We start from the raw sequence: 27,564 nt of genomic DNA on the forward strand, positions 1-27,564 counted from the left end.
GATTCACCACTGATCTCTTCTGTTTTGATGTTTTATTCTGTACAGATAAATGAGCTAAGCCATGTTCAGATTCCCATCATGCTCATGCCAGATGACTTCAAGGCATATTCTAAGATTAAAGTGGACAACCACCTCTTCAACAAGTAAGGTCTTTTTAAGTATATCATATGACTATTGTATTTCACAAAAAATGACACAGTAAAATATTTTTTTTGTTATCCCTTGAGATTTTGAAAGTAGAATAAAAATATTTTATTTAGGACCTACAGCAACTTATAAACCATGTCCCTTCTGTCTTTTTTTTTCTTTATTTTTACACTTAGGGAGAACATGCCCAGCCATTTCAAGTTCAAGGAGTACTGCCCTCTGGTGTTTCGAAACCTCAGAGAGAGGTTTGGCATCGATGATCAGGACTTCTTGGTATAAAGAGATTCTATACTTTTCTCAAACATCTGACAAGCCTTGCTTTGTTTCTCTCCCATCTAGGGCAAATATTTATGTTTTGTAATCTTTGTAGTACTGAATTGGTATGTACTGGCAAATACAAGAGTACCCAATACTAGAGACAGTCACGTCATTTAAAGTCAATGATTAATTTATCTGATGTATCTAATTACTTTAGCCGTCTTATGCTCCTGAAATAACACAAATATGTAACTATTCTGAAAGAAGTTTGCTCACAGTCTCAACTGTTAAACTGCCCCTGCACTTTTTTTGTTTAAGCCCTCCCTTCTCCTCCTTTATTTTGCACTCTTTCCTAGTAAATCCCTATTTCCCCATGCAGTCAGTGAGTTGGCAGTATTTGGAGGTCATTGTGTCCCAGCTCAGTGCAGCTGTCCTTCTTACATGTTTACATTAGGGTTCAGCTGGCTGCATTGAGTGGGCAGTTAGAGTTGTGAAGAAACTGACAAGTCTAAAGGAATGTATCATTCTCAGTATTAAACAGATTTTCTACATGCGGCACTGCTCACATTGCCAGAAGGTTATATCCTTTATATACCATGCAGCGGTAACCATTAGTGTTAATGAGCTATGCTAGCAGTAGTAATCAAATTTTGGGAGGTAACCAAATTGCAAACAACACTTTCTCCTCATTTTGATAGATGCATTGAGGAGGAAATTAAAACTGAAAGATTATTTTGATACTTTATCTATGGCAGTCATATGCAAAAGTCCCCTTAAACATTTTTGCTTGTGACACAAGCCACTTCGGTTGTTACACTAAGACTTGGACTATTGGTAAACATTTTAGTTTTTCTGCTTTTTAGAATCTCAAGGAACAACTATTCAACCAATTTTACTCCGAAACACAAGAACAAATGTTTGACCATGTACCTCAAAAATTAGCTCTCACTTTGCAAAACAAGCTATAGATGCTAAGCGTTTATGGGAGGTAGCTAAGGGCTGAGGAATTCTTACAGAATGAAGCATTGAGCCAGGGGGTGTTGGATCATGTTACTTTTGAGCTCCAAAGTCTGGGCAGCAGCTGTTTGTGTCTGTGGAGCTTTGGACCAGCAGCAGGCGTAGGGGTCAGAACCTCGTATGTTTAGACTGGAGTGTGGGCGGGGGTGAGACAATAAGAAAGTAGATCTAGGACATGCTATATTGGTTCATCCAAATACACTGAAAGAACTACTCTTAACTGTTTAATATTTTGAAAATGGCTTTTTAGCATCAGCATTCAAATCATGAGATCAATCTGAGTGGTGAATCCTTTGAAAACCATTTTGTGAAAGAAGCCATTCAGCAAGTAAAATCCAAGCACTAAGTACATTTGTTCTCTTTGCAGATAATATACGTGAAATGGTTGTAAATAAGCAGAAAAGACATTTCAGTGTCAATATCCTGATAATTATGATATATATTTTTAACTTGTTGCATTGTGTTTACAGAATTCCTTGACACGCAGCGCTCCTTTGAACAGTGAGGCTCAGGGACGTAGTGGGGCCCGCTTCCATACCTCTTACGACAAGCGCTACGTCATCAAGACCATCAGCAGTGAGGATGTGGCCGAGATGCATAACATTTTAAAGAAATACCATCAGGTGAAAACAGCCTAAATTATATGATATAAACAAATAGATGCCCTGATTCGTCTCTTAAATATCTTTTGTTTTTTGTTGTCTTAAAGAACTTGCACCAAATTACTTTATAAGCATATCTATAATTGTATAATGTAGTTTTTCACTACAGGGTGAAAACACACAAAGTCGAGCTTTTTTAATAGTTTTGTGCCCTGTGCAATAGTGTCCACATCAGTAATACAATTTTCAACTTTTGCTGTACCTTGGTTTTTGATTACTCAATAAACATCAAAAATTATCAGCGTACGGATTCATGTGATTTCCCAGAATAGCTGTTGTTGAAAGAGCCCCTTAGCGCCCGTCGTCCTAATTATATCCTCACAGTTGATCACTGTGTAAAGCGAAGTCATAATGGGATCATGCTGTGTTTTATAAACCGTTCTTTATTTATTTCTCACAGTCTCCTCTTTAGTGCACACAGTAAGCATCCATTGTGACTATAAAAGAGCCATAAATTTGTTTTCCTCGGTTTCTTTTGGTAGTTCATTGTGGAGTGCCATGGCAACACGCTGCTGCCTCAGTTTCTGGGGATGTACCGGCTCACAGTGGATGGAGATGAGACCTACATGATTGTTACACGCAATGTCTTCTCCCACCGCCTTTCTGTCTACAAAAAATATGATCTCAAGGTAGGGGGGAAGGGGGAACGAACAGATCGGGGTGAAAGGAAAGTGATCACATAAGCATTAATATGAGAAAAAAAACTGTCATTTTAATATATAGTTGCAGTGTACCCATCCTTTATTGACTCTTTTTTTTTCAAGAACTTATTTTCACTGGTTAACTAAGCTTTTGTCACAAGAATTATGTGAATTTCAAGTTTTTTTGTGTGTGTTTTTTCCTCCAACAGGTCTGTATGTAGTTCACATATTTTGTAGAAGCTCATGTACAGTTCAAGCAGATGGAAAGAATCATCTGTGAAACTACTCAACATACCAGGCCTTAGCCATTGGGTAATACATGGTCAAAACACGTTTCAGAGTATCTGGCTGACAGGTACTCTCTTTTTTTTGATTTTTCTTTTAGGGTTCCACAGTGGCAAGAGAGGCCAGTGACAAGGAGAAGGTACAGTCGCCTGTTGTGAGCCAGGATCCACTGTTACATACCCACTCACTTTTAAACTTACACACAAGACCTATTAACCATTAATGTTTGCTTTAAACAGACTAATAACATTAATAATATTAGGTATAAACAAATGAACTCAGATTTACAGTTGAACTGATCAAAAGAAACTAGACAATCCACACCGTAAACCTGTTTTGAAAGCATGTCTTGAATTAATATTTTAGGGGTACATAACTAATCTTTCCCTCAGAACTGATGTGCTAAAAGTGTAATAATCCACACCAGCATCATATTGGAGACCACCAACACTCAGACTACTTTTGTCTTAGTTTCCCGGTACGCTTAGTGAAGACATCTCACGTTTTCAATGACAGTTGTTTTACTTTTTCAAAATAGCTTGTTAACATAGTTTTAGCCCATTAAACAAACCATTAGTTAAACTTGTATTGTTGAAGGCAGCCTGACTAGCAGCTGTTTAAGCATATGCTGTAAGAGTATCTAGTTCTGAATGGAGGGTGGGAGTTGGTGTGGATTCAATAATGGACACTTGCATAGCACTTGCACACCACTGATATCTCAATTCTGGTGTCACTTTGGTGTAGGAAACAAAAAAAAATAATCCTGCAGGATCTCAGGAACATTCTGTAAATGCACTAAACAATTGTGCATCTTTCAAATATATAATGTATCGAGATGTACCAAAAATGGACTTGAGTTATTGTGATGGATCTACATGTCGATTAAGTGCCATGTGAGCGATTAGAGAATGAGAGAGAAAACAACCTGTGTTTCCAGTGGTTTCAATAGCTGACACAGCTTCAAACAGTTCCAGGCTCACTGTCATCACCCAAATGGCCTAACTAACATAATTTTGGTATCTGTTTTTGTTTCCCTTTGGGTGCGGATGACAGTAGCAAATATCCATCTCCTTCAGTCAGCACCAACTTCATCACCCCATTCCCCTTCTAGCCACTGCACGCTATTTGTGTCTTTTTAATTTGCTTCATCCCCTCTAACCTCGCTTCTGCTGTTCCTTCAGTTCCCCTGCTTGCTGTCTGTGTGTTAAAGATTGAGGGTTGCGTGCACGTCTGTGTGAGTGTGTGTGTCTGGCTATGTGCTGGGTTTAGAGTTTTATTCAATCAGATGTTGTCAGATGTCTCATGATTCAGTAGTCCTTTGTATGTGTTTCTGTCTAGCTGTGTATACAACTGGGTGTTCTGTGTATATCCGCAGTATATATGAGCAATAGATTTTGTATGATTCATAGCAATGGAAATGTTGCTGCTTTATGTGAGGCGCTGCCTGTTTTGAGTTTTTTGGCTTTTGGCTGCTTGAACAGTGTCGTCTGTGAAAATTGAATTGTGTTACAGAAATTGCAAGGACTGGACGTTTTGCTGTGCTTCTTTTTTACATTTGCATTAGCTAGCAATTTAAACTCGTACCTTCCACGATGCAGTATAAACAGCACTTTTTAAAATAGAAGGCTTTGTCCTTGAGTGATGAAAGCTGCTGACATTGTCATTGAACACTTTGACTTTGGAGTACAGTTTGGCAGTTCAGCAATATTGGAACGGGATGGGTTTTTTTTCATTGTGTGTCTCCACATTTTACCATGCACAGGTTTGTTTGAACACATAAAGGGTTTTTATTCGAGGCTGTCGGTTTTGAACCAGGGTTGAACTTTCCACAGGTTTTACAGGGGTTTAACAGCGGGACGGCATATAGTGAGGCATGAGACTTCAGGGAATCCCTGGGCTAAATATAGCCTCTGGAAATAAGGAAGAAACAAAACATTATTGGGGTTAAAACAGATGAGTGGAAAAACAAAGCAGCTGAGGATTTAACACACACGTGAGTCTACTGTGTGACCTCTTTTTTGTCAGCAGCGCAGCTGTGTGTGAAACACCACTGTCTAGCAATAGAGATTAAGAAACGGCAGGATACATTTTGGCAAGCCAATATGAATGAAAATAATATTTTCTAACACTAACACTGGCTCTTTACTGGTAAACTGTTACAAGTTGTTGCTGTTAGTATGTGTTTATTTTTTGGTTGGTTTGCCTTTAGTGAAATCTAATAATAATCAATATACAGCAATTGTAGCAATATTTCACACTTTTCTTTCTTACATGTGTACATATTTATATATTATACCTACATGCAGTATGTTCATCACACACACATTTTCACACCCAACAGATCACTCAGATATAACTGACGTTTTAGCAACATTGAACACATAACGTATGTGGACCATTTGTAAAACCAGTGTACCACAGAATTAGATTTATTTTTTATTTTTTTTAACTGGCATAGCCAGTTAGAGGGAAAACAAGTAAGTAAGCTTTTGTTTTGGAATTATGTTGGGCCTACCACAGCACTGCGATTTTAAAATTTGTTACTAAGTTTGTGTAAGAAGTAGGAAGTTATCATCTACAGTCTAAAGTTGCTAAGCAACCACCAGCTTGTACTAGCAAAATAAATGCAGAGCGTGTGATCAAGACCCTAAGTAGAAACGGTGTTCGATATGAATTATACCGTTATGTCAAACATGGAGACTTTATGACCCATTTCTCTGTAAAAGGGCCATGCACACCTCATGTAAAAATATAAATAGAAGACTGGCCTATTTTTACGTTGCCAGAACGGATTGCCGCAGTGCATACGCACCACTTACATGCTGCTCTCATGCCTGGTGAAGCCACTTTCATTGATTATAGTAGAAGCGTCGGGTTTCAGCATTCATTAATTGTCTGAATACATTGTGTGTTGAATGTAAGGCTCTGACATCAAAGGCATGAATCTGACCAGACAATGCTGGGTTTTCCACCTGAAACACCTTTAAATGTGCATATATACAAATTAGCAAGGTCATTTGCAATTAAACTCTATAAATGTTCATGGCTATGAATACGTTTGCTTTAAATCCACAAGCACACAGCACAAGTTCAGATTAGTGTGAACACTCGCACGTACTGTATTTTAAGAGTAAGACAAAGAAGACTGTCAAATTAATGAGGAAAATCATGTGTTTTGTTCAGAAGGTACAGCGTGTGTCTGAAAAACAAATGCTTCACACACACACAAACAACAAGCATGGCAGGGTCCTCTCCTGACTGCATGGCCCTCCCCCTTTCATGCATGCGTTTGCATGGTATACAATGTTTTTCTGCATCATTTATGATGTTATATTATTTCTAACACATTCCAATGTGTATGAACACCAGCCTCATTCTTTTTGCACATTGTGAACATGTTCCATTCTACACACACGACATGTATTTTTCCTTTTCATCCAATATATTTTGTGGCTCTTCTAGCTGCTGTCTCAGTGTTTTGACTATGAAACAGTGGCAGCTGGCTTTCCTGATGCATTTTATGTATACATATATGAAGCACACAGGTAGTGGGTGTACACTTTAATTTTTTTACTCCCAAATAACTAGTGTGCAAAGTCGGTGTCTGGTTTTACGAAGGGCCATCAGATCATATTAATTACTCTATGATGCTTTACTTTCTTTGTGGATAACCCCAGAAAGACTGTTGACCCTCAATTTATCAAACACTGATTCATGATTTGTGAAGTCCCAGTATTGTGTTTGACTTGGAAAATGTGGAGGTTGTGTTTGTATGTCATTCAATAGCTACTGGTCCCTGGTATGTTGAATGGAACTTGTGTCTCCTTGAGGCCTCTGCTCAGAGGCCCTCGGCTACAGTTGTTTTTCATACTGTCCTCTCTCGCCTCACGGCAGCACCAGCTGGTGTCTCCAGTGGGGGCACATGGCTTTAATGTGGCAAGATGAATGAGTGTGAACTGACTCTATATTTACTTTGTCGCCCTTTATCCAGTGATTGTAAGCCCTTCGAAACAGTACCACACCTGATTAGATGTTGGGGAGAATGCAGTTTCATAGAATACACATCAGTTTCCTTGCTCTGCTTAGATTTAGATCCTTGCTTTTTAGAGTAGCGTTGCCAGGTTGCTTTCTTTTCTCTACCAGCCAATGTACCAGGAAAAGGTCACAACATACAGTATTTCTGGGCAGACTGCTGAATATCACTTTTTATATTTGGACAGTCGGAATAATTGTATAGAAGACCATCTAAAATCCTGTTGATAAATGAAACTAATAGCATTTAAATAGTATAAGAGCAGAAGTCATTACATCTACTTACATCGTCATAGGATGGAGTCTGTAGGAGGCTGATATACACTTTCTTGACCCTGCCATTGTAAAGACATTTAAGAATTCTAAACCTCCAGACTGGTCATACAGATCTTTCGTGTTGATGCCCTTTCCAACCCTCTACCAATTTGAAAAACTATTGTGTTCTGTTACATTTTAAACACTTTGCCTTTACTTCCAACTTCCTTCCTCTCTCCTTTCTTCTCTCCTCTCCTCCACCCCTACCGTCCCTCCCTCGCTCCCCCTTCTCTAGCAGCCACCCCCACCAGAGGATGTGCCCCAGCGGCCCAAATCTGGTAACGTTCAGCAAAGGCTGCAAACACTGCGGATTGCCACGCGCTTTTACTGCGCCATGAAACACGTAAGAGATGTAAGAGAACCAGGGCTCATATACCAGGCATGATCTATTAAACCAATCTTCTTTTCTTGTTTTTTTTTTTGTACGGCCGAACATTTCAGTTCGTATTCTCCTGGCTGATAGACTGTTACTTCAAGGCCACATTTTGCACACCATCCATTTACGATCACCTTTTGCTCCACTTGTCAGTAAGTTCAGTTTCAGTTACGCCAGACCATTTTTGTTCCCACCTTTCACTCAACAGCGCCTACATGTATCTGAAACACTGAAGAGCAAGAATTGCAAGAGTAGGATGATTTATTTAAACTTCCTTGCTTTGTTGCTATTTTAATGGATTGATAAGCAGACACAGTGCACATTTTTATGTTTCTAAGCCAGTGAAGAGAAGCTACTTATGCAAAAGAGAACCTTTCACCTGAAGTCAATAGAGCAAATTTAGTTAAAAACTGATCTAAGAGATGAGTCAGGCATTCCAGTATGCACCAGTGATGTAGCTCAAAAGCAAACTCTCACTTTTGAGATATTATAATAAGCATTAAAGCAGCTGTCAGTATTGTCGGCATCCTTAGATACGTGTGGCAAATAACTGTCTCACTTCTCAGTTTATTTCTCATCTATCATTTACCAAAATAGTCCAGAATATGACAGCCATAATGGTTTTAGATGGGCTGCTTGTAGTATAGAGACACAAATAGTTTGGTTATCAAAGGGATTTTTGACCAAATTTAGTGCTCAGCTAACATGAGCACTTCAACACACTTTTTTTTTTTAAATTTTCAAGAACAATTTGTTACCACACAAACAGATAAGTATACATAAATTACACAAATTAATCTGTATCTTCACTTTTGACAGTGCTAAATCTAAAACACATGAAGTTCTTACTTACTGTTGCATTTGTTATCTATGTGGTCATAATACATCTGCTAATATCTGAATCCAAAGTGTTGGGTAACAGTTCCGTGCAACGTTTTGACAGCGACTGTTATATATATTATGGTAACAGGTTCAGACAGAATCAGCTGCTCCAGTCACAGCTCATAATTGATAAATTGCATACTGATGTAAAAACTAACAGTGGATGTTAATCTACACCTTTCAACATTGCAAGGAGCATAGCAGGTTTTAAAGGTCTAGGAAAATCCCAGGGTTAGCTTGCCTCAAATCCTATAGAAGCTTTGTCTGCAAGACATCAAGATGCAATTTCCAACCAGCTGACGGAAGACAGAAAAGAAACGAGGTAAATTTTTTTTAAGATCGTGGAGAAATTCACCTGGCACGCGCTTTGCGAGGCTCAGCGATAACTCACCCGTTCTTCCTGCCTCTAATATATCTTTCTGTTTTCTACTTACTCCCTCAGTGGAGTGCACCAGTCAAGAGTCAGACACATTTTATTGTAGGCAGTGGAACAGGAAAAATCAATGACAGTCCAACTGATAGAGTGCCCATGCATCACTTGGAGGAGCATAATGAATTGGTTCGAAGGACTTTGGCATGGAAATAAAAGACAGTTGAAATGAATGCACAGAAAGATGGATGAATGTAAGATTTTTGAGGTGTCTGTTCAGGTGATAGGCCTGTAAAATGTTTTCAGGTTATGTTCACTCTTTGCAGTGTCACGTTGTGTTCTCATTTACTTTTTATGTCGCATCTATGTTCAGTCAAGCAAGTTGTACATCCCATATTTATTGCAAATTGGAGGTCCATGTCTGTATATATATGTGCTCAAGTGTCCTATTTTGTGTGTTGTATTCCTGTTTTCATCTGTGTGAAGATGTGTTGTGTATGTATGTGTGTGTGCTGTTTGAGGTCATTCTAATGCTACAAAGTGCTGTTATGTGTTGCTGCTCTCTTCCTGCTGCCATAGAAACATTGTAGTAGCTAAACGGCTGCTGCTGCCCTGTTACCTCATTTCCTGCTCTCTTTCTCCTTAGTGACTCAGAAGTAGGCCCCTGTCCCTCCCCACATAACACCTCTTCCCCCTACAGGCTGCCGGCAGTTTTGCAGCAGCCTGGTTGAGAAGAAAATGAATCCCAGTAGATGGACATTTAAATGGGAAAATCCTTCATTCTTCTCGTAGACTGAATAGTGAGAATTTGTTTCAAAGATACACTGGCTTTATAGAATTATAAAACGCAGTTTATATTTGCTGCAAACCGCCGTCTGGTGCCTGAAAAGCATCTTAGAAGAACTATGATAGTATAATTTGTCTGAGGTAGGAATATACTATTATCAAACTTACAAGCATGGATGCTTTTCGGTGTCTAGCTCAGTGCCAAAAAGGACCTTTCGTGGCTTTGAGTTAGACAGCCATTTTTTCATGACACAAAGTGTATGGATCTACCAGATGCGTTTAAAACACTGTCCAAACTGGTGTGCAATGTGCCAGAAAAGTGCCCTGTGTTTTGTGCTACTGAAAAATAAATATATTTCACTGTAAACAATATGACTTGGTGCATCAGATGGATCTGTACCCTACTGTGAGCATGCTGCATGCACTTTATTACACAGTCAAATCATTTAGCTTGAAAAGAGGTAAGCCTTGGTTTGGAAAGACTGCTTGTGCCTTGTTAGCCAACTCATTTTACCAGTAATCTTTGGTGTGTTTGGCTGAATCAGACAGGCTTATCTAACAAACCACAGGCTCAAAGCCTCATGTATGTGAAGGGGGTATTTCAACATGCTGGATTGTCAGTCAGAAACATTTACACGCACTGTTAACACGACTAATTTCTAAGATTAGAATTAATCTTTGTTACCATGCCTTTTGAAATACCCCTTAATTCTTAAAGTTGAGCAAGACAGCCATATGCCATCTTTATGGTCCTGTGTAATGACATGTACAGTATATTTAACTGTGGATGAGATATTCTGGGGGAAAAGGATGAAGAAGACAAATGCTGGTGTTACTGTGTGTTTTTTTTCTTTAAAAAAAAAAAAAAAAACTGTCACATTTTTAAACTACATTGCAATATTTTGACAGATTTCCACTTTGTTTGATTGGAGGATCTGATATTTATTGACACTCTTGCTTTTTAAAAGGAAATTCCCACTTGATTTATGCACCAGAATTGTCACATTTTTTTGCCCAGGTCCGCTGTATACAGCACTATGCCTCTTTGGGGTTGTGCTGTGATTTTGACTGTTGTAATCTGGTCACTAATTTTCAATACTAATGGGCAGGCCAAGGAGCTGCCTACCTACAAGGACAATGACTTCATCAATGACGGGCAGAAGATCTACATTGATGGGGAGAATAAGAAAATGTTCCTGGAGAAGCTTCGGAAAGATGTGGAGGTATGTGTTAGACATGAGGGTATAGGGTTTATACTATCTTACTTGTTGGTTGTTTTACAGCTTAATAATTCAGATGCATTAAATTGTACATTTAGCAAGATGTAGCGCTCAGTTGAATTGTATTGAGGTAAGGTGCTGTAAATCTTCTCGCTCAATGTTGCTCCTTTGCTCTTCCTTAATACATTTTCTATTTTACTCCAAACTCTCAACTCAACTTCTCCTCTGTCTACTCAATCTGAAACTCTCCACTATCCATCTCTGTACTTTTATTTCCTTCTGCCATCCTACCTTCTTCCATCGTCCTCAGTTCCTGGCCCAGCTGAAGCTCATGGACTACAGTCTGCTGGTGGGGATCCACGACGTTGAGCGAGCCGAGCAGGAGGAGGTGGAGAGTGAGGACAACGAGGCCGAGGAGGAGGGCGAGAGTGACGGCGGGGGTATCGGGACGCCCCCTGACAGTCCCAGCAACACCCTGGACAGCACCAAGCCTCTGTCACCCGGGGAATTTGACCCCGCCATTGACGTCTATGCCATCAAAAGCAACGACAGTGAGTGGTTTTAAATTGGTGGTTGAGTTTTTAACACAATGTGCAATATGAGTCTGGGAGTTTAAGAGTTGTTTCCTGAAGAAAACAAAGAACTGAGAGCTCCCCCTGCTGGATGCTTTTATTCGAGTTGCTGTCAAAAATCTCTCAAAGAGGTTCCTTACTCGTGGCACTGATAACTGAATACTTCTTCAACATTATCTGTTGTACAGGTGCTCCCAGGAAGGAGGTTTACTTCATGGCTGTCATTGACATCCTGCAGCATTACGATGCCAAGAAGAAAGCTGCCCATGCCGCCAAAACTGTCAAACATGGGGTAAGGAGCTGTGGCCTTTTTAAATGGCACTGTTAAAAATAAAAAATGGTTACAAAACAATACATGGTGAATTGTATCTGCCTCTACAGGCTGGAGCAGAGATCTCCACGGTGAACCCAGAGCAGTACTCCAAGAGGTTTTACGATTTCATCACCACTATCCTGTCATAGCCTCGAGGAGCAACAGGGGCACAGGGGCACATGGGAAAGGGAGGGCAAGTGGGGAGTATAGTGGAGATGAGAAGTGACGGAGAGGAAAACCATCGAGAGGCTGCATTAATAAGGGGCTGTGATGGCTTTGTGTCACTCTCCCTCATGCGTTCTCCTCATTCCTCCCTGTTTGTTTCTCTCTCTCTTTCAGTGGGGTGCCACACTCTGCAGCTAAAAAAAAAACATCATTCGTTTACATTTAACCTCTCCTCTGTTGAGTTCTGTTCATGTGTTACTTTGGATGATAAGGGTGTTAAAAGCAAGTGTCCAAGTCATTACCTTTTTCATATATTTTGTTTTTGTTTATGTGGGAATATGGCTTTTTTATTGCTCTAACAGCATCCAGCACCCTGCTTTTTTTTTTTTTTTTTTTGTTGTATGTATTTGTCCTTTAGGGGGAGGCTGGGGGAGGGTATGATGTGTGTAGTGTGAGGACAAGCGGAGTGCAGAGGTCTGATTACAATGCAGATTGAGGTCCCCCTTGCTAAGAGAAAGCTTTAGCGGGATGTAAAGATCAAGTCTATGTTGAGCCTCGCCTAATGCAATTCCTTCATTTCAGGAAGTAGGAAGCAGTCTTCCAATTGGCCAACAGCCAGACCCCAAATGCTATACATGTACTCAGCCAAACAAATCTTCCCCTTTGGGTTCCTCCTCCATTACTCACCCTTTAGATGCCTCCCCTCCCTCCTGTTCTTTCGTGTACAGTAATCGAGTTACGCTTCTGGGTTATTCTCTTGCTACAAATGCTTCTCTTTAGCTGCGATGAGTTCACTTGTAGTAAATTATACGGCTTGTTCCCGGCACTAATTACACACCAGTGTCTGTCGGCGCTTTGTCCCTTTTGTGACAGCAATTAAGAATGTTAAAGGGAAAGATATGCATCTTAAAAACGAGAAGACGAGGTATCGAACACACAGTTTCCCTTTACTCTCGTTCGCTCTGAATATGTTTAGGAAGTCTCGGTTTCTGTTCCTCCGGCGGAGAATGGCCCAGAAGTGACATGTGACTGTGGCTGCTTTGAAGTGAGTCACTCCTCATTATAATATCTTCATATAGGCTGTCAGATCGAAACATCAAAAGCCCTTAATTTTCTGTTGCCATCAGCACCTTATGAGTAAAATCAAAAAAATGTTGCACTTTTATTTGTCGTTAGAGGTTAGGAGCTACTATTCTGTTACATGCGCAGCAACAAAGACGAAAAGGAGCTCGACTCGCTTAGAATTGAATCTTAGAAGCCTGATCTCAAGTCCTGTCTCCTTCATCTGTGGGTTCTTCTTACAGGGAGTGGTTGGGAAGAATTTACTGCAATGTTAAATAGGGGAAAGTGTACAAGTTTTTTTGGAAACTAACCGTTCCGATCCTTTAAGAAGGGCTCTGTGATGCGGTGGGTTTTGGCATCAGGCAACAGTATGTCTGTGCTCAGGGCAGACAGAAGACGGTTTACCTCCAGCATCGTACCAGCACACACCCAACGATGGCAGAGGGTGTGTGTGTCAGTGTTCAAAAGTTGTAAAAGGGGGAGAGGAAAGGGGAGGTTGGGAAGAGTGTCTTACACATGTAAAGACAAGTGTTGTTAAGTCATTAACATCAACAGCATCGTTCTCTAACCTCGGCTGTGATTCTGTTATTCATCATTGTGTTCTTGACTTTTTTCTAAAGGTGGATTATATGTGTTTGAATTTGGCAATTTTATGAATTGATTTTTTTGTTTGTTTCTGTTTAAGTTTTTTTTTTTGTATATTTTGCACAAGAGGAAAGGAACCAAATGTTACGAATACGATCCCAATTAGTCGACATGGTCTTAACAAGGGAAATGCAATATTACTTGTATGTAAGTGAGAAAAAGTTGTTTTTGCGTGTGATGTTGTGTATCACGTCTGGATAACCAACTAAAGTAAGTTCAAGTCCTCCTTGACTATTCTAACCCATGCAAAAAGCTTCCATCACAATATGTTTGTTTAGATATCATAGATTATATTCACATTTATATTTTTACATTGGATTTTAGTCATGAAATATAGTTGTATTTAAAAAGAAAAAAGCAAACGGAGCCACCCTTCAGAATGAATGATGGTGCTGTGGTAAATGAAGAATGATACTGCTTGAATTTTTACAATTTATAGATGTACTTAAAGCTAAAAAGGACAAAAAAAAAATTGCATGTCACAGGACTGAGTTTCCTTTCCCCCCTCTCTAGTCTGTGTTGTTGGCTGTTCAGGTTCTCTTTGTGCCCCTCCACTTTAACCAGATTTGTGAGCTGTTCGGTGTGTAAAATAGACCCTTACCATGCTTTAAATAACTGTTTCATTGTATACACTGTGCAAGATGTGTGCCTTTATACTCCAAATTATTTAATTTTATATTTTGTAATCTTTTTTTAAAACAAAGGTAAAATGTTATTTTAATAATAGGGTGTTTACTTTATTATTTTCAACCCCTCGCTTGACCATCTTCCACTTTTCAACTCCTCTGTATCTTTTATTTTATTTGAGTCAGTCGAACAAAAATATTCATTCCAATGATTGTGTTTAACATTTTTAAAAAAGCAAATATTTGTGTAATATTTGAAGACGGCAGATCGGATTCTGTAAATTTACGTCCGCCGCTCTGATTATTCGGTGTGCACAGGCATCCTTTTCCTTCTCCTCAGACTGGAGGCGGTGTCTGCTTGTATTAATCCTCTGTTGGTTCACGCTGGTCCTGCCTTTATAAAGAATGTGTGCGTGGAAGTGCATCGTGGAGTGCGTGTCGTGACTGTGTTTTGTTGTGCTCGTCCTTTCTAACTGCCGGCATCCTTTACCTCTGGAGTCCGTCAGCATTTCATGAAAATCACCCACCAGCCACAGAAGCGTCACATTTCCAGATGTGATTTTTAAAACATTTTTAGTTAAGTGTTCGTCCGATATTTCACTTAACTTCTGTTAATTTCTGAAACTGTTTTTTGTTCCCTTGCTTCCGGCTTTTTCTCCATGTTTTTTTTTTTTTTGTGTGTGTGTAACCCAGATCACCTGCTTGTAATCAGGGAGTTTATCATCTGATAGTTCACCCCGAGTCAGTGCTTAGTTGATATTTCTGTGTTCTTTCCCTGTAAATGGGCTGTTTTTTTTCTGTTGATGTACATAGGTTATGTCAGAAATAAAACGGGGAATGAGGGAACACAATCATGTTCTAGTCTGCTTTGCTCTGTTTGGCCCCCAAAGACTTCCTTCTTTGTGCAGGTGGAGAAAGCAGAGCAGTGCATGCCAAGTGAGTTTTTTTTTTTTTTTATTTGTTTCATTTTGGGAAACGGTGAAGCCAGACTTTAACAGATGCAAATTAAAGATGATAACAACACACATGCCCTGCTGCTGTACCCTGAAATGAACAAGTCCTCGCTTTTGTGACTTCTCTTCATGAATGAACTTTTTTGCCCATCAGTCAACCTGCTGCCACCGTTAACTTGCCAAAAGCAGTCCGAACTACCCCATATGAGCTTGAAGAACATCGTGTAACGTATAATGTGTCTGTTTTTTTTTTTTTCTTTGTGGTAGATGGAGTGAGGTGTGCAGTGCTCATATGTGAATATGTTGGAAGTTATGGGAAACTTATGTGGTTTATCAAATGTTAAGGGAAAACTAGAATACAAATGACTGGAGGCCAGGAACATTCTGCAGAGGTGGGACGGATTTCTTTGGCTTTAGATTTATAATTCTAGAAAAAATCAGCAAAGCTTTGTGGAGCTTTCCAAAGTGCTCAGAAATAGTTGAATTTTCAAAACACAACCCCACCAGCCTGCAGGATGAGCTTTGGTCTCCCAACAGCCCCAACTGCTTCTTGGTTGAAGCATTACTGTGTGTGTGTGTGTGTGTGTGTGTGTGTGTGTGTGTGTGTGTGTGTGTGTGTGTGTGTGTGTGTGTGTGTGTGTGTGTGTGTGTGTGTGTGTGTGTGTGTGTGTGTGTGTGTGTGTGTGTGTGTGTGTGTGTGTGTGTGTGTGTGTGTGTGTGTGTGTGTGTGTATATGTGTGTGTGTGTGTGTGTGTATATGTGTGTGTGTGTGTATGTGTGTATGAGCTGTTTGTTTATTGCTGTCTGACAGTTGTTGGTGAGAGTTTCCCTTTCAGTGGCAGAAAGGCCAAAACGATGTTGTATGTTTATTGTTCTTCACATTTAATGATGATGATAATAATAATAATAATAATAATACACTCCATTCCATAAGCGTTCACTCAGACCAATTAAAGCACTTGTTCTGCTTAACTCAAAGTCTACCTTCAATTGTTTCTTCTTCCATTTTTTATTCCTTCATTGTTTGCTTCTTCAGATTTACATGAAACTGTGTATTTGAGATGCTGCAGTAGTTTTAATTCTACCAGCTTCTGCAACGGAAGTTTAAAAAATAAAAGCGCTTAGCCAGTGTTTGCCGTTTAGTAATTTGGGATTTTAATTACAAAAGAAACTACCCACATTATTTACAATGTTCGTGCTTTTGATGAACAGAAAAAATATGTCGTGTAATTATGAGTTTCTGGAAATGTTATTTCTCGTAAGTTGTTGCAAGAAAGCAACATTGAACTGGCATTTTTGTTTGTTTTAAGAAAAGCCCCCCAAAACAAGCAGCTTTCTTTTAAAAAATAAAAATAAAATGTGACCGTTATTACTACTTTTGCACACGAACCTGAAAAATATTTACGCCAATTTAAAGCCGCAGCATAAATGCGTAAAAGCACCGCAGTGCCGAACATTTTGCGCATCAGCCGGTATGTATTTCAGTTATTTAGCTCCGTCACATAAATTAACATGAAAATAAAGCCCCCTCACTTAAAACATACGAAGACTTGCTGATACTGTGATGGAGTTAAAAGTCACAGTGTTTTCATTGCGGTGCGTGTTTTTTTAAAGCATCACCCACAGTGGAGACTGGAAGTGTCGCCAAGAAAAATAAGCTGATGGATGAAAGCGCTTTAATTTTTTCTTTGCTTCTTGTGTTACAACAAAGCACTTTTTTTTTTCAATTTTAACAGCAAGACTGCAATTTTTTTTTAATTTTCCTCCCAACCATGGTGCGTAAGTTACATTGGTTTCCTCATTTTCCTTTACAGTATAACTGAATTTTCATATATTTCTGAACAATTCACCCCAGTTAGAAATAGCTTCGGCCTATGTATATGTATATTCTTCATATATAGAAGAAGAGAGTCTAATTTACTGCGATTCTTTGTCGCCATCATGTTTGTACGCATTCATGTTTTTGGAAAAATATTACATTTTTATTCGATTTAAATCGTGTTTGGCGTGTTGCGGTGTTTGATCATTAATTTTAACGAAATAGTCGCGTTTCCACTCAACATCAATCGATTTATTACAATAAAAAAGTGAAGAGATCCGTCGTTACGCACAAGAACTGCTCTTACTATTGCAACAGGCTTTATTACGCGGACTGGGTTGCTCGTATTTCCAGAGATAAAACTGCATTTGTATAATTAGTTCGGACGTGGAAGCAGCTCTGCAGCCTCTTTATGGACTTGTATGGAAGACGCAGCTGCAAAAAGGAAAATCCCGAAAAAAAACTTGTCCGACGCGCGGTGGAGCGAAAGCGACGTTTGAAGGTGATCATCAGTGTAACAACGCGCATAAACGCGATAAATCGGGTCCTGTAGGTCAGATTTTAAAGGGGGAGGAGAGGGGGAGACGGCGGCAGCTGCAGGGTAACGTGCTCAGATCTCCGCTGCGGTGAGAGGCCGGGGCTTATTTGCGCCGTCAGTACAATGTGGAGAACAAGCAGAGACAAACCCGGCAGACAATAAACAAAGAGGCGGCTCGCCATGTGCGCTGCAGCTGCTGCACGCACACGCACGCAGCTGAGGTGCAGCGCGCGGTCACGGCCGCCAGGGGGCAGTCGAAGCCCTGAAAACTCAACCAACATGATTCACACAGTCCACATGAATATCCATATTCTGTCGTTGCTACTTAAAAAGCACAGAGACGTATGAAAAGTACATTTAGATTTTAATTTATAGAAGATTTGTTAGTTTTCCCGACATAAAATTGGAACAAAATGTATCATTAAATCAAATTGTTGTGCATCTGTGCATGGCTGGATGTTGCTCTTAAACATGGAGGCTCAGTGTGTCTTATTTCCACCTGCTGCTGAGTCCCTGAACCTGACCTTTGACCTCTCTGTGTGGGCATCACAGAAAAACTTCCACCAAATGTCCCACTTTGAATTAGAACAAAATGATCCCACAATGTAAGGGCATGATTTAAAGGTGAGGCTTGACTAGAATGCTGTGTTTTATTTACACATATGCACCTGCTAGCAACATACATTTAAAGGTGAAAAATAACGGGAGCTCAGTCTAAAAATTAGAAAACGGTTTTCCAGATTTGATTTTTCTATAAAGGCACATCTTTGTGATGAAATCAGATCAGGATGTGTGTTGTGGGCTGATGTCAGGCCAACTGGTAGTTGTCTAACCGCTCCAGCAGGGCCTCTGAGTAACCAGGGGTGTAGTACCTGAAACAATAATAACACACACTGTAATTACCTGACACTGTATTCCATCCAGGAGAATCTGCTGCTTAATTTAGCACTTTGAAATCACATTTGTCATCCATTTACTATTATAAAAGCTGGTTTTGGCTGACAGTGACTTGAATGGTTTTATAAGAAGGAATCATTATCAGCTGCACTATTTTTAATGATATATGATGATGTTCCAGCATGTGCGTGTAGGGAGGCAGGGCTGTACCTCACTAACTCCTCAGGGAAGCAGTTGTTGATGGCGTTAATGTGCTCCTGCAGAGCAGAGCCGGGCTCAGCCTCGATCTCTTGCACTTTCTTCAACCCCCCGCTGGTCACAAACAGACGGCGAGCCTTGCTGTCATGAGGCAGCACCTTTGAGGGGAGGAAGGGTGAAAATACAGATGTTTAAAATCTTGATCTAAAACACCACACGCTGTTCACGGAAAGGCTGCGATCCTGGTTCACCTTGCTGAACTGGCAGACGACGTGTTTGAGGATGTTGCTGGGAGCATCGTAGAGGAGAGGCTCCAGACCGGGAACATAGGTGCACTTCTGCAGGATGCTCTTCAGGGCCTTCTTACTCTGAAAAGAAGAAAACACAAGAGGCTGCTGCAGGTAATGTTGTGGAATCTATCTCTACAGCTGTGCCTTTTCCCTTTGTCTCATTTTTTTTAACCAAATAACCTCTCACTTCAATCCCAGCTAACCTGCGACTCTTTACTTATTTATGTATGTGACCTAAATAAGTCTCTAGTTTCTGTTGTCTCTCTGGGTATGTTCTAAAGGTTAACTTCCATCATTTATAGCAGTATTTTGTGCTGTAATCTAACAGGAAGGTGACACAAAACTCATACACTATCATTCAAAAGTCACCCAAGCGATTTCATGTTTTCCATGAAAATTCACACTTTTATCCATGTGCTAACATAACTGCACAAGGGTTTTCTAATCGTCAATTAGTCTTTCAACATGATTAGCTAACACACTGTAGCATTAGAACACAGGAGTGATGGTTGCTGGAAATGTTCCTCTGTACCCCTATGTAGATATTCCATTAAAAATCAGCTGTTTCCAGATAGAATAGTCATTTACCACATTAACAATGTCTAGACTGTATTTCTGATTAATTTAATGTTATCTTCACTGAAAAAAAAACTTTTCTTTCAAAAATAAGGACATTTCTAAGTGACCCCAAACTTTTGAACGGTAGTGGCATCAATTTGGAGAGGAGGATATATAAGATTTCCCTGTGAAACCATAAAAGAACCATTTTTTTGACTAATAGACACAACAGTGCCTCCAACAAAAATAAGTCTGTTTATTATTTTTACTCACAAAATATGAATATAAATTTGCAGGCAGGCAGGTTGATAACCACGGAGGGGTCAGAATGAAAAAGGAGGAGAAGGTCTTAGGAGGTTGAGGACTTTTTTCTTTCATAAAATCTCCAAACCAAATAAGTCACGAGCCACTGGAAGTTCTTCCACACAACTTTTAGATTTTTTTGGGATTTCCAGAATTATTTAGAGGCCTTAACAGAGTGTTATTTTCAAACAGACTTGATCAGTTTTATTGGTTAAAACATATTGTATTCTTGTTTCCAGTTGGCTTGAGATGCACACGATTCCTAAAAGTCATCACAGAACTCAGACATGTAAGCTACGTGTTCTATCTTTTGAATTTGCAGAAAGATTTGAACATGCTGAAACCTATAAGTCCTGTAGTGTATTCATTAATTCATCCTAATTAATTTATCATATGTGTGAATAGATGCTACATTTAAGGAGCCTTATTGTGTTGAATTTTGTGTTTTCCTTTACATAAATAGATATTTCTGCTACAATTTGATGCAGAAATTGCACCATTTGATGCATAACAATTCACCAGAATGCAGGAAATGAAGTGTTTGACACATGAATATTCCCTGCTTACTGATTCCACCCCACTCCACAAAACAAACCCACCCCCACAGTCTCAGAGTGAACTGAGCTGCAGCTCCTACTTTGGCCTGCAGGTCCTCTGAGCTGCTGGCATCCATGTAGAGCTCCAGCAGCTTGGGCAGCAGGTGAGCTGTGGCCACCGCCTTGGCGTGCTCTGGGGTGTGTTGACCGATCTGGCCGATGGACCAGACTGTGGCCGCCTTGATGTGATGCTCGGACTCCTCGGACAGACACAGGGCCAGCTGGGGCACCCCCTGCAGGACAGGAGGGAGCACAGCACAGCAGGGCAGCTTCACTTCATCTGACCTACATACTGAATGTGCAGGAATGTCTCTGGCTTCGGTGGCAGGGTGTAGCTGCCACATGAACATACCTTGGAAATAATGACAGCCATGGCGAGGTTCTCACTGTGAGCTGCGAGATATCCCAGCATCATGATCCCTGGCAACCGCAGGTTTCCACGGCAATCGTTCACGTAGTCGATGACTCCTGACAAGGCGCCGTAGTTTATAATCACCTGGGAGAGCTGGAAAGACACACACAGAGACAGATGGCTTTGTGTGTGTGTGTGTTTATGCGTGTTTGTGCCTGTAGGTGTTGAGCGTGTGCAAGTATACCTCTGGGGAGTGTTTCACCACCTCCCTCATCAGGGTGGCAACATTTTTCCTCACGTACTCATCCTGATCCCTGAGGCTGGTCAGAGCTGCAGGGAAGATCTCGGCCTCGATCACCATCTCTGCCAGGTTCACCGAGTGTTTGCTGATCTGGCTGAGGGCCGAGAACACCTGCCTCTGTATGGAGACCAAGACATGTCTGAATATTTACACAAATGATTCACAGTTTTTGAAAATTAAACTGGATTACTTCTTCAAATTGCAATATTTATGCTGAAATATCACAGTTTTTTCTGGTATTCTAGCCAGAAATGCTGAAATTGCACCCTTTTTTGTTAAATGTTTGTTAAAAATGTGTGTAAATGCTTTATATGTAAAAAGAAAATCCATGTGGCCAAAGCTAGTATATAACAATAAAGTGTTTTTAAGTTAAGGGTAAATAAAACTGATTTTTCAAGAGTATGTGTCAGTTTTTGCTCAAATCTCACCATTTCTGTAAAGATTTTCATAAACTGATAGAAGCCTGACATCTATGTCAACTGAGCAGATTTTATAATAATGTTAATATATGTTTTACCTTTAAAAAAAATGAAATTCTGCAACAATGATTTGTACTCAAAATCCAAAATCTTTTAAAATGATTTCTTCCTCAAGTTAAAAAAAATATTTTTAAGTCTTGTTTCCTAATCAGTTCAGTTAATTTATAAATTAAAATACATGCCATGTAATTGAGACAGAGTTTTTGTGTAAAATGTTAAATGGAGGCAAGATGGAGAAGTAAATTAAATGTACAGTGTTTAACAAATGTATTAAACCACCATTTAGTGTAAGGTGCTTAACAAATTAAGAGTATTGCTGATTCCCAAAACATTTTTTCATGTTTCTGTAATGGTTAATTTGCCAGCATGTGCAAGCTCTTTAATCAAAGTGACATCTTTAATGCTAAAATATAATTATTGTCCATGAATTTTCAAATTTACTGTTTTACAAAAAGCAGAAAAATAAATACTAAAGCACATTTATATTTTTTGATTGAGATGCAAAATTACAGTTATTTGCTTGCATTCTTGAACTGAAAAATGTGTTCTAGGGCTCAAATTTGGGTATAAAAAATGTGAATTCAGTTTGAAATTCCTCACTCCTATTCAAAATGGTGAAGTGTAGGGAACTCACTGAGAAAGACAGTATCCAAATTAAAGCACTTCATGATGCTGGATGATCTTTGAGACAAACAGGGCAAGACATAAAGTGTTCTCACAGTGGGATCAAATATGCCTTGGACTCTATTGCAGAGACTGCTACTTACAAAATGCACCAAAGAAGAGGCTGAAAACAAAAGCTTACTGAAGCAGATGTCAGGCATCTCAAGATTTGAAGTAGTAGAGACAGAAGGAAGACCACTGCTGAACTTCAGACAGAGATTAATGCGTCTAGATCACAATCTGAGAAAGTCTCCAGAATGACTATAAGCAGACGACTGAAGGAACAAAGCTGAAAGGGAAGAATAGCCGCTAAGAAACCTGTATTGAGTCCTGCAAATGTCCAAAAGCACCTAAAATTTGCCAGGGAGCACAGACACTGGATTGCAGATGACTGGAAAAAAGTAGTCTGGACGGACAAGTCCAAGTTTGAACTCTTTGTTCAGTGTTGTTGTGTTTATGTCTGCAGAAAAGCTAAAGAACATTTTTGATGCAGGATGCATCACAGTGATTCCATTATATATGGGGTTCCATTTGTGGAAATGACATGGGCAAGTGAGTTAAAATCCATGGTATCATGAACAAGAAGGTCTACCACAACATCTTGGTGCATCATGGAATCCTTTCTGGATTGAACCTGATTGGCCATGGGTTCATCTACCAAGAAGACAACGATGCCAAGCATACTTCAAAGAGATTACTGGACCAAGAAAAAGGAATCTGGAATCCTGGAACTGATAGACTGGCAAAGTAAAAGTCCAGACTTCAATCCTATTGAACAGATCTGTCATTTATTGAATTAAAAAATAGATAGCACACAAATTTCATCCAAAGCAAATCTCTGGGAACAGCTAGAAACTATTTGGAACTCAGTAACAAAAGAGACTGTTGAACAGTACATGAAAACAATGACAGCAAGAATGCAAGCTGTTATCAGGGCCAAAGGAGGTCGTAAAAAATATAAAAATATAGAAGATTTTTGGTTAATATATGTGAATAAGGACTATTAAGTTGCTTGAGTTTGTTATTTGCCTAATGAATAACAATAATTTTTTTGTTGGAAACAGGTTTTTTTGTACTAATTACTACAGTTTTCTCATTTTTATGACAGATGGTCAAATAAATTTGTTAAGCACTGTGCATGTATTTCGAAACCATCTCTCAAGTGTTTTTGTAAGAAGGAATATTTTCACAATTCTGCTCAAGTGTGATGTCAAAATAACTCACAGATAAGACGTGATAATATAACAGTAAACATATTTATCATGGAAACTAGATGCAGTTTGATCCAAATAATCTCATGAATCTTGACCATTCATGCCTCACGGCTCTTTTAACATTTTACAAGGAAAACAAGGTAATAAACTGAGGCTGGTGTGTCTTTGATTCCTGAGTTAAACCAGCAGCTGCTGCTTTTGAACCGACCAACAATGAATCAAAACAGTCATCAAACCGTCCCCACCTTGAGTTTGGCGTCTGGGTTGAGGATCATCTGTGCCAGGTGTGCGATGGCTCCGGTGTCCACCACGGTCTGGGCCAGCTCAGGTGTGTGTTTGCAGATGTCGCTGAGGGTGGAGGCCGCGATGCGTTTGAGGGCTATCTCAGGCTCCAGGAGACACAAGACCAGCAGGGGGACAGCACCGGCATCCACCACGGACTGAGACAGCACTGCAGGGCGAGATGTTTGAAAACTCTTAAATATCCTCAAACCAAGAAATTGAGATATGAAGAAGCATGTAGATGGAAATCAGGACATGTCAGTGTGTGCTCCTTACTTGCATTGTGTCTTGCGATGTAGCCCAGGGCCCAGGTGGCAGCCTCCTTCACCCCGGGGTCAAACTCCTCCAGGCAGAGAACCAGAGCGTCCACCCCGCCGCAGGCCACCACCGCCTGGGCCAGCTCAGGGGAGTGTTTGGCTACTGCACGCAGCACGAACGCAGCAGCTTTCTTATAGAACCTCTGCACACAAATATACACAGTAGTAGTCGATGGAATCCTAATAAGAAGATTGATTTTAACAGAAATCATCCATGTGAGCCCTGTAATGATTTTTTTTTGATCGAGTTCAGTTCTTAACATCTCATGTATGCCAGAGTTTTGCACTAAAATTTGTTTGCTTTTTTTGCACCAAAAAAGCAAAAATAAGCAAATAATAAGGTACAAATAAAGTGTATTTGAGTTATGTAAGTTGTTCTGTGTATCTGATCTAATTTGTATTTTGGGTAAATTAGATTCCAGAGAGTTCTCAAATATATGAATATAAGCCATTCTTAAAAGCACAGCAAAGTTACACTACCATTCAAAAATTTGTGTCTCCCTTACAAATGTCCTCATTTTTGAAAGAAAAGCTGTTTTTTCAATGAAGATCACATTATATTATTCAGAAATACAGTCTAGACATTGTTAATGTGGTAAATGACTATTCTAGCTGGAAACAGCTGATTTTTAATGGAATATCTCCATAGAGGTACAGAGGAACATTTCCAGCAACCGTCACTCCTGTGTTCTAATGCAACATTGTGTTAGCTAATGGTGTTGAAAGGCTCATTGATGATTAGAAAACCCTTGTGCAATTATGTTAGGACATGAATGAAAGTGTGAGTTTTCATGGAAAACATGAAATTCCCTGGGTGACCCCCCAAATGTGTCTTTAAAGGCGTCTTAAAAAGGTCTAAAGTCTCCAGGTTCTCAAACAGATGGTGTGTGTGTGTGTGTGTGTGTGTGTGTGTGTGTGTGTGTGTGTGTGTGTGTGTGTGTGTGTGTGTGTGTGTGTGTGTGTGTGTGTGTGTGTGTGTGTGTGTGTGTGTGTGTGTGTGTGTGTGTGTGTGTGTGTGTATGAGGGTTGAGACCCCTCGTTAAAGCTGCAAAACTAAAATTGGGATCTTTTTTCAGAAGATTTAGTGGCCCAAGTGAAATACAATTTCCCCAGTAAACACTTAACTCCTCACATATTTGACAAATTGAACAGAATCTGATTTTAAGATTAAAGCATGAGACTTCAATGTCTCTTTAACAACAAGAAGCAAACCTCGTCTCCTTCCTTTCTGAGCCTCTGAGTGGGCTGAGAGGCAGAGACGGAGAGAGAAAACAAAGGCCTGGTTGCTCTTGTGGTAAAGGGCTCTTAGGTTTTCAAGTAGCCCCCAGGCGAACTGCCAACTTAGCCCAGCACACATTCTCACATGGAGGGGCGGGGGCTGACCCTGAGATACTGCAGGGTGACAGCCTCCGACTGTCTTTTTTCCCCCCTCCTCACACACACCAGCCTCAAGAGCGTGGAGACTGACCGTTACAAGCGGAAAACCTGTCTGTGGGGAATGTGTGCAGAGGATGCTAACGTTCTGGGAGGCCAGGGACTGGACCAGCTGAGGCAGGATGTCCTCCTTCACCACGGCCTCGGCCAGGTCGTCGCTGTGGTCTGCCAGGCGGCCCAGAGCCAGAGCTGCAGTCTGCTGGATGTTGGGAACCACGTCCAGCAGCAGGGGACGCAGCATGGACATGACACCTGCAGGGAGGGGTGAGGAGAGGTGAGGAGGGGGGACACCAGATCTGCAAAGGAAGTGGTCGCAATCTGGCTTCTCACCTGCATTTTGGAGGATTTCTATGTTTATCGGCCTGGCTGCCAGATCAGCTATAGTCTGCACAAACTGCATCCTTGATTTCTGGTACTGCTCAAAAACTAGAAAACAGAACCAAAAAAAAGCAATTTTGTTGTCAATGAAGATAGCATTAAATGAATGATAAATCCAGTGTAGACATTGAACATGTGGTAAATGACTATTCTAGCTGGAAACGGCAGATTTTTAATGGAGTATCTCCATAGGGGTACAGAGGAACATTTCCAGCAACCATCACTCCTGTGTTCTAATGCTAATTTGTGTTAGCTAATGGTGTTGAAAGGCTAATTGATGATTAGAAAACCCTTGTGCAATTATGTTAGTAAATTGTGATCTTTTTTTTTTTTTTTTTACAGGATTTAGATGAGTTTTTACCCTAGATGAAATAAAATTCCCCCAGTAAACAGTGAATGAGTGAGCTCTAGCTTCTTCTAAACATCTTCAACCAGCTCATGAAACTCACCTTGAATGATCTGTCTTTGGCTCATCATGGCCCTGATGGGAGATTCCTCCTCTCAAATGCACATTTAATCTCTTTATCCGCCCAAAAGAGCAGCTAATTTTATCGCAGGAATCGCTCTGCTTAGGTGGCGTTGTTGTTAAGTGTTGCCGTGGCAACGCACGGACCGGAGATCGTCTAACATAAAGGTGAATCCCTCGGATTTTTTTTCTCGCATCCGCTCGCACCTCGCAGGTGTTTTCAGGAAACGTGTTCGGAGTGAGAGCTCTGTACGTTATCTGATCTCTGCTGGAAGAAAACCGCAAACGTGTTGCGCATTTTAGCACAATTTGAAGAAAACCAAACCGAGAAGTCGAGGAGGTTGAAAAGGTGCAGGTTGTGTAGTTATAATAACTGATGTCGTGATGAAGCTTTTGATGTGAAAACTATTTCAAAAAAAGAGCTTGAAATCTACCATTCACCGCCTTCTTGTATATAAAGTCCGATTAACCCCGTTTATAACCGTATTTCCTTGCATCAAGACAATCGACACTTTTATTTATTTATTTATTTATTTATTTATTTTACTTTCAACATGCTGTTTTCCACACATGTTGCTGTGTACACGAGTTAAAAACGCATTTTCCTGTCTTGAACCTTTTTAAATGCATGTGTGTATTTTGTGCAACCCCTTTGAGAGCGAATGAAAAAAAATATTTATTGTCAAATATGTGTTCACATGCAGACTTATTGCATGCGAACACATATTTTACTAATAAATTTGATTCTGATTCTGGATGTTAACTTTGTCTCACCTGATCTGCCTGGATCTGCTCTTGTTATGTCGCGAATTCCATTAAAAATAAGTGATGTGAACGAAATGTCATGGTGGTTGTAAAATGTGATCTGTCCAGACATGACTGTCTTCTTTAAATCTGGGTTGGAAGCCCATTGAAGTGTTCAAAATAAACAGTAAAGAAAGCAGAAGGCGATAGGTCCGTGTACGGATCTGGTAATTGGATTTTCCGTTCTGAAGCGGGTATTGAAAAACAAAAAACGAGTGGTTATTTGATTTTCGTTTTAAAATACAAAAATTAAAATTGAAATACAAGGTGTTTTTCCTTTTCATGATCAAAAAGGGATATACGAAATTTTAAAAATGCTTTGATTTTCATTTTATATTTAGAATAACA

The 27,564-nt window shown here is 40.0% G+C and overlaps 2 protein-coding genes across 6 annotated transcripts in view; one reads left to right on the forward strand and one right to left on the reverse strand.

The window, feature by feature from the left end:
* The window catches only part of pip4k2aa (phosphatidylinositol-5-phosphate 4-kinase, type II, alpha a), a 34,873-nt gene extending 18,574 nt beyond the window's left edge, over nucleotides 1-16,299 (forward strand). Inside the window, exons 2-11 of one of the 5 annotated variants that reach the window (XM_035948973.2) lie at nucleotides 46-143; nucleotides 324-420; nucleotides 1,893-2,045; nucleotides 2,567-2,713; nucleotides 3,111-3,149; nucleotides 7,596-7,709; nucleotides 10,881-10,994; nucleotides 11,302-11,542; nucleotides 11,752-11,855; nucleotides 11,945-16,299. In XM_035948973.2, coding sequence (XP_035804866.2) covers nucleotides 46-143; nucleotides 324-420; nucleotides 1,893-2,045; nucleotides 2,567-2,713; nucleotides 3,111-3,149; nucleotides 7,596-7,709; nucleotides 10,881-10,994; nucleotides 11,302-11,542; nucleotides 11,752-11,855; nucleotides 11,945-12,025 — 1,188 coding nt within the window. In that variant the 3' untranslated portion in view covers nucleotides 12,026-16,299. Of the gene's footprint in view, nucleotides 1-45; nucleotides 144-323; nucleotides 421-1,892; nucleotides 2,046-2,566; nucleotides 2,714-3,110; nucleotides 3,150-7,592; nucleotides 7,710-10,880; nucleotides 10,995-11,301; nucleotides 11,543-11,751; nucleotides 11,856-11,944 lie in introns of all 5 variants that reach the window. The other 4 variants (XM_035948974.2, XM_023272084.3, XM_023272083.3 and 1 more) reach the window with 4 other exon arrangements.
* Nucleotides 15,924-26,550, reverse strand: spag6 (sperm associated antigen 6). Its single transcript, XM_023272107.3, has 11 exons — nucleotides 26,396-26,550; nucleotides 25,899-25,994; nucleotides 25,654-25,820; nucleotides 24,094-24,277; nucleotides 23,781-23,986; nucleotides 21,123-21,296; nucleotides 20,879-21,031; nucleotides 20,568-20,759; nucleotides 19,031-19,147; nucleotides 18,792-18,937; nucleotides 15,924-18,556 (listed from the first exon to the last, which is right to left on the reverse strand). Exons 1-11 carry the CDS (start codon nucleotides 26,421-26,423, stop codon nucleotides 18,493-18,495), a joined length of 1,527 nt encoding a protein of 508 aa, XP_023127875.2. The 5' UTR covers nucleotides 26,424-26,550; the 3' UTR covers nucleotides 15,924-18,492.
* Between the last annotated feature and the right edge of the window lie 1,014 nt (nucleotides 26,551-27,564).

The sequence above is a fragment of the Amphiprion ocellaris genome, chromosome 22 (genome assembly GCF_022539595.1).
Source record: "Amphiprion ocellaris isolate individual 3 ecotype Okinawa chromosome 22, ASM2253959v1, whole genome shotgun sequence".
Taxonomy (NCBI): Eukaryota; Metazoa; Chordata; class Actinopteri; family Pomacentridae; genus Amphiprion; species Amphiprion ocellaris.